The sequence below is a fragment of the Ochotona curzoniae genome, unplaced genomic scaffold (assembly GCF_017591425.1).
Source record: "Ochotona curzoniae isolate NIBS_2020 unplaced genomic scaffold, NIBS_Ocur_1.0 contig_1014, whole genome shotgun sequence".
Lineage (NCBI taxonomy): Eukaryota > Metazoa > Chordata > Mammalia > Lagomorpha > Ochotonidae > Ochotona > Ochotona curzoniae.
This window is the reverse complement of record NW_024464920.1, coordinates 35,862,550-35,877,002: the sequence shown is the minus strand read 5'-3', so window position 1 is coordinate 35,877,002 and position 14,453 is coordinate 35,862,550. Positions and strand designations below refer to the sequence as shown.

General features: G+C 48.6%; 1 protein-coding gene across 1 annotated transcript; it reads left to right on the top strand.

Moving 5' to 3' along the window:
* The first annotated feature begins 855 nt into the window (after positions 1-855).
* Positions 856-13,674, top strand: ATP23 (ATP23 metallopeptidase and ATP synthase assembly factor homolog). The gene is made up of 6 exons (XM_040982769.1): positions 856-1,152; positions 3,967-4,012; positions 4,849-4,930; positions 8,295-8,432; positions 9,859-9,942; positions 13,303-13,674. The coding sequence occupies exons 1-6, from the start codon at positions 978-980 to the stop codon at positions 13,504-13,506; spliced, it is 729 nt and encodes a 242-aa protein (XP_040838703.1). The 5' UTR covers positions 856-977; the 3' UTR covers positions 13,507-13,674.
* The last annotated feature ends 779 nt before the right edge of the window (positions 13,675-14,453 follow it).

Below are 14,453 nucleotides of genomic sequence, written 5' to 3'. Positions count from 1 at the left end.
GTGTCCAAATTGAGCTCAGTAGAAGTAGCTGTGCTTTTTGTTACAGCTTTAGCAGATTGTATACCCAGTAAATGTTTATATTTTTGTATTTCAAATGAATGAGTAGTTCTAGTATTTTACCCATTGTGTATTTTTAAAACAAGATTTACTTGAAAGTCAGCATTAGAGAGGGAAGCGCCTGCTGGTTCACTTCCCAAATGACCACAATAGCCAGAACAGAGCTGGTTCACAGCTGGAGCCAGGAGCTTCCTCTGGGTCTCCCGCATGCCTATAGGGGCCCAAGGCCTGGTGTAATCTTAGGAAGTGGAGCAGTCAGGACTTGAACTGATGTCCGTATGGGATTCCTGCGCCACAGGTGGAGGATTATAGTTCTATGCCACTGCATTGGAACAACCAATATGTTCTTTTTTAAAAAAAATTGTTATCTTTGGAAGGTGGGATGATATACAGAGAGGGACACACACACACACACACACACACACACACACACACACACACACACACACGAATCAGGCCAAACCCAGGAGTTTGGAACTGCATCCTGGTTGTGAACTGCATCCTGGGAGTGACAGCACCAGAGAGCCACCTTCGGTCGCTGGACGGTCAGTATTGGCCAGGAAGTGTGGGGGGCGTGACGAGTGGAGCTGGTGCAAGCACAGCAGCTCAGCAGGCAGTCAACGACGTGTGCAGGGAATGGACACCCACGCCAAGGGGCGGTAGCCAAGATCTCAACAGCTCGGTGGCCCGCCCAGCGTCCAGCGTCCAGCTTCCAGTCCACGCCCCCGGCCGCCTCGGCCCCGCCCCTCGCCCCGCCCAGCGGTCCTAGACCGGCCCAGCTGACCCTCGGCCCGGCCCGGCTGCGGGTCGGCGCAGCCGTCCTGGTTGGTTGGGTTGGCGGGAGCGAGGTTAACTCTCCCGCTCTCGGTGGGGCCACAGCAGCCGGGGGTCGGCGAGCCGCGGCGAGGTCTGCGGGCGCCATGGCGGGAGCAGCGGACGAGCGCGGGCCAGGCCCCGCGGCGGGCGAGCAGGTGCAGCAGCAACACGTCGCGGGCCGGGTCTTCCCTGAGCAGCCGTCGGAGCCTCGGTTCCTGTCCAGCTTCTTCAACAACAACCAGAAGTGCCAGCTCATGCTCCTAAAGACGCTGGAAAAGAGTAGGAGCTGTGACTGGGGCTGGGGGGTCGGTGGGGCGGAGGTCTGAGGCCGGGTGGGCGAGTGAGGGCCTGGGCTCTGCTCGGCCAAGGGGGCTCAGATGCAGCTTCTGCAAGGGCGGGGTTCGGGCGCCTCAAAAGGCATAGGGCCTGGGCGTCAGTGTCCGCATCAGAGGCGGCGCTGAGGCCTCCTTATGCTTGCTGGTGAGTCTTGGGCTAGGAGATCGTCCGTTTCTGTCGCGCTGCTTGGGTTTGCCACATCCTCAGGTTTCTTGCTTAAGTTATGCAGCAACACGGACTTGGACTTGAGCCTGAGGGTCGGGGTGAGGCAGTGGTTTAGGGAACCATCGTCATGAAGGCCACGCCTACTACTGGCAGTGCCCCGACACCACCGGTTTATTTATTTATTTTTTTTTGCAAACCTAGGCTTGAAGATGTGGGTTTTGCAGGGTAGAGATCCCTGCAACCATGTGCCTATTTTTTTTTTTTTTCCTGGTAGAGTTGGCAGCTTCATCTTGTTCTCCAAGAGGCCCACAATCCTCAGAGTGCAGAACCACAGGTGTGGGTTAGACTGGGTCCCCCCTGCCCAGTGGCCATGTTCTGTGTAGTCTCGAGACCCAACGACATTGCACTGGAGATTTCTCGGCAGCTTTGGCTGAGACCTTCCAAGTTTACCCCACACTCACCCTAAACTATCTCACAGCTGGCCAGGGATCGCTCCAAGGGGCCACCTGCAAGCAATCTTCCAACTTTCTGGGGGATCCCCTTGTATGAGGGGACTGAGCGGAGGCCCGAGGAAGTAGAGGGTGTGGTTGTTCAGCTGAATAGACAGAACGGCCTGGGCTGCCAGCTGTGGTGTGGCGTGGCCCCCGCTTCCCTCATCTCTGCACCTAAACCCCCCTGAACCCCGGGTGCACACACAGGGGTGCTGGGAAACCACAAGACCTCTTTCAGAGCTATGAGTTACAAATGTTGGGACTGTGCAGTGCCAGCACCCTGGGGCTCTGTAGAGGGCCCTGCAGCTCAAGAGTCAGGCTGTGGGGGTCAAGTTGAGACGGGAGGTGAGGAAGGTGGGGTGCTCAACATGAGCCCCCAGGAGAAGCTGTGGGACCCCCGCCTTGCAGAGGGCGGGCTGCAGGAGAGGCCTGGCTACCGGTGTCAGAGCGTCAATCTACAGCTTGGAAGCTCTGTCCCAGGGGGTGATGGGAGCAGCTGGGCCTCATGGCAGCATTTTATAGGTATATATATATACTTACCTATTTGTATAAACAAACAAACAAACAAATAATGGAAAGAGCAGGAGGGAAGAGGAGGAGGGATAGAGAGGGAGGGGCGGAGCAGAGAGAGAGAAACAGAGAGAGAGACCGACCTTCTGTCTGCTGGTTCACTTCCCAGATGGGTTACAGCTATTAGGTGTGAGGCAGTCTGAAGCCAGGAGCCAGGCATTCTATTCAAGACTCCTATATGGATGGCTAAATAATTTATTTTTTTATTTTTTTATTTTTTTTGTTTGTTTTTTTCGTTAATTTCTTTTAATAATCTTAGTTGATTAGGGTACAGAGGGTCAAGGGCTACAGGGTGAAAGTGGGTAATATCATTGTTTCCACACTAATACAATCATTTTTCCCTGTATCTGGGGTTAGGGGAGTAGCAAAGGGAAAAGCCCCACCCAACTTCCCACCCATCCCCAATCCCCAACATGAGGCGCTCTCCAAGGGTCCTGCTCAAACAGTTTTGATAGTTCATCAGTTCTGGATTGCTGCCAATCTCACCGTCCCAACTGCAATGAAACCTATTCAGAGTCCACTGGCTGACAGTCTCTTGGCTAAATAATTTTTTTAAAAGATTTATTTGTTTTTATTGGAAAGGCAGATGATATACAGAGAGGAGGAGAGACAGAGAGGAAGATCTTCTGTCAGATGATTCACTCCCCAAGTAACTGCAATGGCAGGTGCTGCGCTAATCCGAAGCTGGAGCCAGGAACCTCTTCCAGGTCTCCCATGTGGGTGCAGAGTTCCAAGGCATTGGGGTGTCCTTGAGTGCTTTCCTAGGCCACAGGCAGGGAGCTGGATGGGAAGTGGAGCAGCTGGGACTAGAACTAGCACCCATGTGGGATCCCGGCGCGTTCAAGGCAAGGACTTTAGTTGCTAGGCCATTGCACCAGGCCCAAGAATTTTTTTTTTTATAAGGTAGAGTTAGAGGGACATACACTCCCCTAAACACAGATCTTCTGTTCACTGACTCACTCCCCAGATGACTGCGGTGGCCAAGGCTGGGCTAGGCCGAAGCCAGAAGCCTAGAACTTCATTTTGGGCTTTTACATGGGTGGTAGGGACCCAAAAACTTCCACTGCTTTCCCAGGCTCATTAGCAGGGAGCTGAATTGGAAGTGGACCAGCATTCCATGTGGGATGCAGGCTGTGGCCCTACCTGCTGTGCCACAATGCAGGACCCTGGGAGATTGAAATTGCATCTGCTGGTTCTCTCCTCAAACACGGATGGCAGTTGGGGCTGAACCAGGAGTCCGTACTCGATCCAGGTCTCCCACATGCATGGAGGGACCCCAAGCACTTGAGCCGTCACCTCCGGCTTCCCAGGGGTTGCATTAACCTGAAACTGGTTGTGGAAGAAAGAAAGCTGGGGCTCAGACTCAGGCGGATCCTGGGGTGCTTGTGTCTGAAGCAGCGTCTTAACCATGGGGCCAAACTGCTGCCTCATTTGCACCAAGTTTAAGATAGTGTTTCAATGGTTCATTACGATTTGTGATGCCATATGGATAAATCAATAACGTACTAAATGGAACCTTCTCTCTCTTTAGATCCTTATGTCAAACTGCTGCTTGATGCCATGAAGCACTCAGGTTGGTAAGTAAATCTCTTTGAAATGCTGCTTTATCTTCTGTTTGTTGAAAGCAAGCAGGCATTGCTCCAAAGCAGACTAATGAAGATTTCTCTCTTCAGGCCACGGAGCTTTTGCCCTGGTATAGATGGTTGTGAGCAGCTGCCCTCTGCCCGCAGGCTTGATTCTCTTTGGCCATCTTCTGCCCTATCTTGGTTTCTGACTTTGCCATTCTCCTTGGGTCTTGAGTAAAGACAAAACTCAGGGTGTTCCTTGTAAGTAATTGTCAAGAACCATTCTAGGACTTGTCCTTAATAGGGAAGAAATCTCAGCTGGTACCTGGAAGTCTTTCAGAGAGAAAGAGAGAGAGAGGAGAGAGAGAGAGAATCTTTTTCCCATTGCTTTACTTCCCAAATGCCTGCATCACCCAACGGGAAGGTTAGGCTTAAGCCATTCCCTCCAGGCAGCAGGGCAGGGGCCTGGGGCAATCACTCACAGGTTAGTAAGAAGCCGGAATCCAGAGCAGAGTCAGCACTTAAACTCTGATGTGTGCTGTGGGCCTCCCGCTGCTGAGTACCCACCGGAGGAGGCCTGCTTCTTATCCTGGCTCGAGTGAGCAAGCTCCATCCTGTTCCCCACACGGTTTGCAGCATTGCCCAGATGCCTGGTGGAGTCATGGGAGCTTTGAACTAGAATAGTTAGCAGAGACACTGTCCATATTGTAGAGATGAGAAGAGTAAGTTCTGAAGGTGTTTGGTTTTCCCAGGGTTCTGTAAGTATTAGCCGTGGAGGGTTCCTGACTCCTGCTCTGTTTCACTCTTGCGGTTCTGGGTGCTCTCTGTAATCTGTTCTTGCCTTTTAGTGCTGTTAACAAAGACAGACACTTTTCTTGTGAAGATTGTCAAGGAAACGTCAGTGGAGGCTTTGATGCGTCAACGTCTCAGGTAGGAGTTTTTAGAAGTTACCGTCTTCTCTTTAATCTCTCCTGATGTTGTTCACCTGCCATGTGCTGGTCATTCTATCTGGATTCACAAAAGGAAGGATCATGGTCCTTACTCCTAAGGTGCTCATGCTCTGGCAGGGGGGAGAAATCACAAACACGGTTATGGAACTAGAACCTGGCCTTGATGCCACAGTGGGACAGCGATGTGATTGAAGGGAAGATACCAGCAGGTTTAGCTGAGGCTATAAAGCCCCTTTGAGGGCAGGAAAGACAAAGACCGGTGGCCACACATGGGTGGTGGGAACAAAAGTGGTGTGTGTGTGTGAAATCACAAGCTGTGTTTGGGCAATGACAGGGATCCAGTTTAGCTGGAGGACAGAAAGGGCAGCTTTTGGTTCCTGTAGCAGAAGACCTGAGAGAAGCCACCGAGGAAGAGAGCAGGTTGGCTTTGCCTCATGGTTTTGAGGATTCAGGATTGGGGCAGGCACCACTTGTTCAGCCATCTGCCGAGGCTGGAGTGTGGCAGTGGAGAGGCGTGTATGGGGAAGCAGGCATGTGATGATTCAGGAAGCGGAGAGAGAGTGGCTGGGCCTCCATCACTGGCCCTCCTGTGAGAGCTGCTTCCGAGGGTGCGTTCCTGACGCCAGAGAGAGCCCACCTCCCAGACACCAGTGCAGGATTAAGTTTCTAACCTCTCAGAGTCGTTGGCTTGAAATGCTGAAGTGCCTGCATGTGTTCAGGTGCTAAGTCTTGTTTGAATTGCGTCAGGGAAAGGAAAATAGGCAAGAGTGGCAAGCGATGGAGTGGGAGGGTTTCACCTTTACATGAGTAGTGGCACTGTCTTTGAAATTTTTGATTAGGAGAGTGAATTTCTTCTTTTGTAAAACACTCTTACTTATAAAGCGATTATGAGAAATGAAATGAAATCTTACACATTTGTTAATTGTGTCGCCTGGCTTGTAGTAAGCATCTGGTGAATTTTCTTATTTAAGTCATTGGAAGAGTTTGTGAGAGCCCTGGAAGTGATAGCTGGGTTATGTCAAGTGATGAGGTGAGAGGCAGGTGCCCCACGTAACTGTTTTCAACTGGAACCCATGTCCACAATTAACTCCACTGTTTTCCTGCTGGAGATTTTTATATGAGTTTTGATTCTTCGCAATTGTTTTACAGTAGTAATGGGAAAAGGCGACAGAGCACAGAAGTCTCTGTTTTGGAATCTGACAGACTTGAGTTCAAATCCTAGTTCCCTGCTTATAAGCAGTGGGACTCAGGCTGGTTATTTTTCATTTCCTTAGGCTCCTTGTTTGTAAATTGATAATCACTCTCTGTTGGGCTCAAAAGGGCCTCAGGTAAGCTCACCCCTTCTCTATTCCCCTGGGGAAAAGGGAGTTGATATTTTGAACTTACATCTGAATTCTCAGCCATGTTGAATGTCATTGGGCGTGCTCTCCTTCGATTTTTTTTTTCCAATTAAAATTTTTCATTATGGCGTATGTGAATCACCCAGAGGAGGATAAATACGCATGCACTCACATAATACTCCACACCCGTGTCATTGCCACGCAGCTCCAAGGAACGGGAAACTACCAGAACTCCTGAAGCCTGGGCCCGTCCTCTCCCCCTTCCCCTGGGCCCGTCCTCTCTCCCTTCCCCTGGCCCCATCCTCTCCCCCTTCCCCTGGCCCTTGTGACCATCATGACTTGGTGTTTTGAAGTGGTTTTGCCACCTGTATGTGTGGTCCAGAGAGGTGTTATTTAGTTGCCTGCTTTTGATCTGTAGACATGGGGTGCTTTGAGTTCTGTGTAATGCTTGGTGCTTCTGTGAAACAGTGGTGTAACAGATAATGGAATTTCTGCAGCTTACGTCTTTTGATCAGCCTGCTTTGTCAGGGCCTTCCACGTTGCGTGCACCTCTCTGGTTGGTTGAGTTTCACTGTTGTTTGCTACACATCCTCACCACCCTAACTCTGGGCTTTAGCTCAACGTTCTTCCCCCTCTGCCCTTCCCTTTATACGTTCGTCTCTGCACATGCTCCTTCCTCCTCCACCTAACCGTGACTTCTGTTGATTCATCATATCTCAGTGTGAACATGCCTTGCACAGATGCTGTGTGTTGCTCTCTCTTTCTGCCCTCTCTCTGCTTCTCAACTAGCCAAATTTTAAAGAAAAAGTACAAAAAGATAAGAGTGGGTGTTTGTCAGTGATGAAGACACCTGCATCCTATACCACAGTGTTTGGGTTGCTGCGGCTCCTGGCTCTACTTTCCTGCCAGTGCAGACCTTGGCAGGCAGCAGGTGTCAGCCCGAGCACTTGGGTTCTTGCCACTCCTGTGGGTCTTGAGTTCTCAACCCCTGGCTTCTGTCTGCCCCTGGCTGTTGTGGGCCTGTGGGCAGTGGACCAAAGGATGGAGCTCTCTATCTCTGCTTGTCCAACCCCCCCCCCCCCAAAAAAAAAACAACAAAGCAAAGCAAAGCTCTACTCCCTTGTCAGAGAAGCCAAGCTTAAGTTTTTCTCACTGTTTCTACTCCCAGCTGGCATGAAATACATTTAAACATTTTGGTAAATATCTGATTAGTTGCTATTTCCATTATTAGTCGACGGTGAATGTGTTAGGTATTCGTTTCAGTGACTAGCTGAGCCGATGAATGCTGAGTGGATGGTGTGTGACATTGCTGGTCTAAGTGCAGCCAGCACACAGTAAATGCACAGTACGGGGCAGCTCTTAGCACCAGGGTCTCTCTTGGCTGTCTTGTTCATATGGGGCCTGCTCGGTGTGCTGTGGGCCTTTGTACTTCTTTCTGAGGACTTTTTCGTGGCATTACCCCCTATTCTAGTAGAAGGAGGCCAGTGGTGGTCATTTATTGTTCATCCACTGCCCTTCTGAAGCTTTACAATGAGAAGTACATTACATATATTCTCATTTAATTCTCACAATTCCATGAGGTAGGTGCTATGATCATGTGCCTTTTTGTGGTTTGGACCCAGAGGCATGGAGAGGTTGGGAATCTGGCCCGAGCACACCCAGCTGGTAAGGGCTGGAGCGGCCACTTTGCTCTTGCTTCCCTGCGAAGCTCATGCTCTTTGCCACAAGGATCCTACCGTCCAAGGCAGACTCTACTGGTCTGCCCAGTGTAGACAGCACATGGCTAGCTGCCCTTCATCTGGGTGGTCCAGGCAGAGGAGGAGGAGGCAGAAGTCAGTCATCTGGGAAGTGTGTGCAGTGAGGGCTGGGACTGGCCAGGCGGGCAGGCATGAGGTAGATGAAGAGGGGCTGGAGCACGAGGGAGCCTGCGGGGCAGCGTGTGGTGGTCGGGGTGAGAAGGCAGGCTGAGCGATCACGCAGCGTCTGTATCTTGGTGCCCCACAGATTGTGTTGTGCCAGAACAATATCCGCAGCGAGGCCCACATGAGCAGGGTGGTCACCCACGAGCTCATTCATGCGTTCGATCACTGCCGCGCTCACGTCCACTGGTTCACCAACGTCAGGCACTTGGCCTGTTCAGAGGTGAGTTTCATTGTAGTTTTTTGTTGTTGTTTTCTGGACTACTCTGCGTTTGAGCATCTTATTCAAGTATGATCTACTGAAACTTGTTCACCATCTTACCGTCAGAATGCCACTTCAGTCTTGAAATTCTGCTTCTGACTACGGGAAGTGATTTCAGAAATGCAACAAAAGACATTTCCGTGCTTAGAATTGCCTGAACTATAACCTTTAATATTTAGTAATTGTGATGACTGACTGAATTACAATAAAGCGTTATCTGTTCTTACCTAGTTGTATAGTATACAGATGATTGACATTGGTGGATTCCTGCTTCAACTCACACCCTGTGAATCGATATTGTTAGGATACTCATGTTATATGTGAGTCAAGTGGGGCAGTTGTTAAGGTTTCCAAGTGGCAGAGGCAGGCTGCCTTCTGTAGGCAAAACTGCCCACCTACGGTAGCGTGAAGCATGGAGTCTCAATGACACAGCATTACAAGATACTAGGAAGCGCGGGGGCTCGCTCTCAGAATTGTGGTAGGCACGCTCATGGAGAGACATGCCGATTGCGCACTGAATGAGCAAATGAAAAGCTCAAACTTCAGCTTTATAACTCGGATTATTTTTCCTGGCTCTTGAAATTAATAAGTAGACTCATGCATCTAATTATAATCCACATCATTTGGAGAATAGACTACAAACTAGGTCTCTCTCCTAGGTGTTATGAGACTGAATGCCTGCTGGCTAATACAAGTGTGTTAAATACCTTGAGTCACTCAGAGGTATGAGGCTGTGCTTCTGTGGAAGCAACAAAAAAGGAGTCATTCATTCCCTTTGCAATGAATTAGCCAAAATCTGGCCAGGCTGGCTGTGGAATCCCAGTGGGGGGTCCTGGGACTTTTTTCACCTCTGAAAATAGAAGAAATGCAAAGGTGTGGTAGAACTGTAGTGTGTTGTGCTTACAGCATCAGCGGTTTGGAACATTCTGCAGTTTGTGCTTTATCTCTCTCTCTCTTTCTTTTCTTCTTCTTCTTTTTTTTTTTTTTTTAAATTTTTAACAGGGCACACAGGGCCCTGGAGGAAGGTTGGGAGCTTGTGTAGGGGTGAGGGGACGTCTGAGGACATCCCAGGGATTTGGGCCTTGCTCCTCAGACGCTGGCATGTTGAGTTTGAGGATCACATCACAGCTCAGTTTGCAGATCTTTGGATGAAAGCCTTCTAGGTGACCGAGTGCCCCTGCCCGGCCCCATCCCCATTCACTGCCTTTCAGGGGTGTTTGGCAGCATCCAGTGGCGCTCATGGGTATCTACTCTTGTTGGCAATGGAATTAAAAATGTTTTAATGTCCTAGGAATATTCTGCTCTCAGAAAACATGCTAATTTTGTATTCTTTTCCAATTCTGTAAAGATTCAGGGTGTGCACATTTATTTTCTTTTGCTGTGCTAGATCCGAGCTGCTAACCTCAGTGGAGACTGTTCACTCGTCAATGAACTGTTCAGGTTACATTTTGGATTCAAGCGACACCATCAGGTAAACACCACCATGCAATCGCCTACCCTCAACAGTGCTGTGAGTGAAAATGGTGGGAAAATAAATGAGGCATGGGTAGTACTTGAAATTTGGACAAAATACCTAGAGGAGAAGAATAAGACTGTATCATTTACATCAAGGATGTGGAATTTGGTTCTACTCTCTGGTTATGGGTGAGTTGATTGGAGGATTCCAATAAGAAAAGAGCTATGAGCTTGCTCCTGGGATAAGCTGGGACATGCTGGGACATGCTGGGACATGCTGGGACATGCTGGGACATGCTTGAGCCTTCCGGGACTTGGCGTGGTGACAGTCCCACAGGATGGTGGACACAAGGAATGCGGTGACAGAGACCTCACCTTTGGATGGTTTGTGCATTTGTGCATCTTGGAAGATGGTGTGATGCCAAGGGAAGCTCTGGATTGGCATGGACTTGATTGTGAGTAGAACTGAGAGAGGCATTGTAAACAAAACAGCAAGTACATCTCAAGGCAAAATTATCCTGCCAGAGGGCATATTTTTAATTTTTTTTATCATTATTGTGTGCAGGGGCCCAAGGACATAGGACAGCTTCTGCTGACTTCCCAGGTGCATTAGTAGGGACCTGGATTGGAAGTGGAGCAGTTGGGTCTTGAACAAGTGTCCATCTGGGATGCTAGCATCACAGGCAGAAGTTTAACCTGATATACCACTACACTGGCACCATAGAAAGCCTTTAAGACTGACAACAGATGAAGACAGAGGCAGAAGGTGTAGAGTTCATGGATTGGGCATGAGTGCTGGCACTTCTGCCCCCAGCGCCCCATCAGGTCCACAGAAAGGCTGGTTAGAATGTTTGTGTGGGCGGAGCTTACTGGACTGAACTGTGAAGCAGATGGCCATCAGGACAGCAGCGTCCGCTAGAGGCGAGCAGGAGAGGCTTGCAAAGGAGCCAAGCCCGTGGTTCTGTGCAAGAGAGAGCAGCTTGGTTCTGGGGTGCAATGACCCCCCGAAGGGAACTGTGAGCTTGGGGAATGGGAACTGGAGGACGAGCTGGCTGCTCTAATCATATCAAGCTCATGTAAGGGACATGCTGCTGACTTGTCTTGTGTCATCTGTCTCCTGACTTCCAAGCCCCGCCTTCCTGGCTCCATTCAGCGTGCTCCAGCTCTTAGTGGAGGGTGGAAATAGGCAGCCAGTCATCACATCCCTGGGGAAGGGGAAAATGTGGCTAAAGCTTGTGGTCCAAGGCTGTCAGCTGAGAGAGATTTTTTTTTTAAGATTTATTTTCGGGCCCCGCGCGGTGGCGCAGTGGTTAAGGTCATCGCCTTGCATGCCCGGGATCCCATATGGGCGCTGGTTCTATCCCGACAGCCCTGCTTTCCTTTCAGCTCCCTGCCTGTGGCCCGGGAAAGCAGTCGAGGACGGCCCAAAGCTTTGGGACCCTGCACCCACGTGGGAGACCCGGAAGAGGCTCCTGGCTTTGGATCAGCACAGCACTGGCCGTTGCGCTCACTTGGGGAGTGAATCATCGGACGGAAAATCTTCCTCTCTATCTCTCCTCTCTGTATATCCGCCTTTCCAATGAAAAAATAATAAAAATAAATCTTTAAAAAAAAAGATTTATTTTTATTTTCATTACAAAGTCAGATATACAGAGAGGAGGAGAGACACAGAGGAAGATCTTCCATTCGATGATTCACTCCCCAAGTGAGCGCAACAGTCGGTGCTGTGCGCTGATCCAAAGCCAGGAGCCAGGAACCTCCTCCAGGTCTCCCATGCGGGTGCAGGATCCCAAGGCTTTTGGCCGTCCTTGACTGCTTTCCCAGGCCACAAGCAGGGAGCTGGATGGGAAGTGGAGCAGCCAGGATTAGAACTGGCGTCCATATGGGATCCTGGTGTGTTCAAGGCAAGGACTTTAGCTGCTAGGCCACTGTGCTGGGCCCGAGAGAGATTTTCTATCTTGTGGTTTACTCCCTAAGTTCCCTCAGCAGCTGTGACCAGGCCAGGCCGATTCCAGGAGGCCAGAAATCCACGTGGATGGCAGAGGCTGCAGCACTTGCGTTTTTCACTGCCTCCCAGGTTTTTCTAGCAGGAAGCTGGATTGGAAGGGGAGGTGCTGGGACTCTGACTGGCACTCTAATATGCAGTGTAGGCCTCGTAAGTGCCAGTGAAACCCACTGTGCCACGATGCCTGCCCTGGGCTCGTGGTCTTTGAAAGCAAAGTCTCTCAACCTTTTTTTTTTTTTTTTTTATTGAAAAGTCAGATTTACAGAGAGGAGAGACAGAAAGATCTTCCATCTGTTAGTTCATTCCCCAAGTAGCTGCAATGGCCAGAACTAAGCTGATATGAATCCAGCAGCCAGGAACCTCCTCCTGGTCTCCCCTATGAGTGCAGGGTCCCAAGATTTTGGGTCATCCTCTTCTGCTTTCCCAGGTCACAGGCAGGGAGCTGGATGGGAAGTGGGGCAGCCAGGACATGAACCAGTGCCCATATGGGTTGCTGGCACTACAGACAGAGGATTAATTTGCTATATCACCATGACAGTCACTTATTTTTCTTAAGGTGCTGACCATGGTGGTTTTATAAGATGACTCTATTTTGGTAAGGAAGGTTTGTAAAATTTGTGCTTGGGTTCTCAAAATGCACATCTCCATTAACATTTTTGAATTCTGTTTGAGAGCAGAGAGCTTGCAGAATGAAGTCCTTGTTTCTGCACAGCAGGTGTCATGGGTGGGAGGTTGTTTAGAACATACACATTCCCAGCTCCATCCCTGACTCCAGGTCCCTGGAATGCTAATGGATACCCCAGGAGGAAGCAGAGGATGGTTTAGATTTTTTGGTTCCTGTCACCTGCGTGAGAAATCTGGATTGAATTCCAGACTCCTGAATTTGTCTTGGTCTAGCTTTAGTTGTATTTGGGGAATGAATTAGCAGATGGGAGCTTGCATGCTCAGTCTTTCATCTCCTCCTCTCGCTTGCTCTCTCAGGAAAACAGGTGAAGTATATTTTAATGTTAATTAGATTTGGTGAAAGAGACCGTCCAGAACCTGCTTATGGATTTCTTAATGAATTTGTGACCTCTCGGGAGGGGGGTCTTATTTCCTGGACACCTCTAGAACTCTAAGGAATGACATTTGCTTATGTTTTTGGAAAAGATAAGAAAAAATGGAAACGGTCTTACGTATGAATCAATCCTTTCAGCTTGAGCTGACCATTCTCCATAACACACATTTAAAACATTTTTTGTTTTCTTTGAGATGATAAATTAATGAGAGGAACCAAATTGAATTGTGGTCCAGGCACTGTGTTTGTGCTGTTTTATCCTGACTTGGAGTTTTCATATAAAACTAAGGTCATGTGCTTTCCTTTGTTCTTAGACTTGTGTGCGGGACAGAGCCATTCTGTCTATCCTGGCTGTTAGGAATGTCAGCAAAGAAGTCGCACAGAAAGCAGTCGAGGAAGTGTTTGAACCTTGCTTCAATGACCTTGAACCTTTTGGAAGGATCCCACACAACAAGACTTACGCAAGATACGCTCATCGAGACTTTGAGAACCGTGATCGTTTTTATTCAAATATATGAAGACGAGGATGTTTGTTTGATATTAGATAAAAAACCCCAGTGACCACGAAGAAGTGGATGACGGCTGGCAATTGAGCCAACCTGGAAAATGCAGGCATCAATCACATTCAGATAAGAGGCACAAGATGCTGATGTTGGCATCTTAACTGTGGCAAAAAACAAACAAAACAACAACAAAAAAAAACCCAAACCAAAACTGCCTTAATTTCCAAGGCAAAAGTGATTTCTTTATAGTTAACCATTTGGTTACTATAAATAAATTGCTCTTTTGTACCTTCTGTAGTCTATAGCATGTTTTGAAAAGTTTTTAAATTGTGATTTATTTTTATTACATGTGATCATTTTAAAATTTTGGTGATGAAACCTGTGCACTTATATGATAGCAACAGGGAGCCACTGTGAAGAGTGTGTCGGTGTTGTGCAGTGCGCTAGGCTGCTGCCTGCGGCTCTGGCGTCTCATTTCGGTGCCGGTTTGAATCCTGGCTCTTTTGCTTCTGCTCCGGCTCCTTGCTGATGCACCCGGGAAAGCAGCGGGAGATGCCCAAGGGCTTGGCTCCCTGCACCCATGTGGGAGACCTAGAAGAGAGACCCATTTGTATTTTCTATTCATGACATTTGCTTATCTTTCTATGGAGTTTTAATATAAATTAAAAAGAAATTATAGTCATCATTTCATTCATGGACCATTATTGAAAATAATGCAACAAAATCAAAAATTGCAGCTATGTGAAATTTTTCTCATTCCTATTTGCTTTGGTGTTTGTATGACTTTTTTCATTAGCATCTTTGGTATTTCTGAGATTTCTTTTGGTGCAGGAATAATATAGAATCTAAGTCTTTTTTTCAGATGTTTGCCATGTTTTCTCCAATCATTTACACAATATTGTATGATTTCTTCATTAAGTCTAACTTTCTTTGTTTTTAAATTAGTCACTCAGGTTATGTCA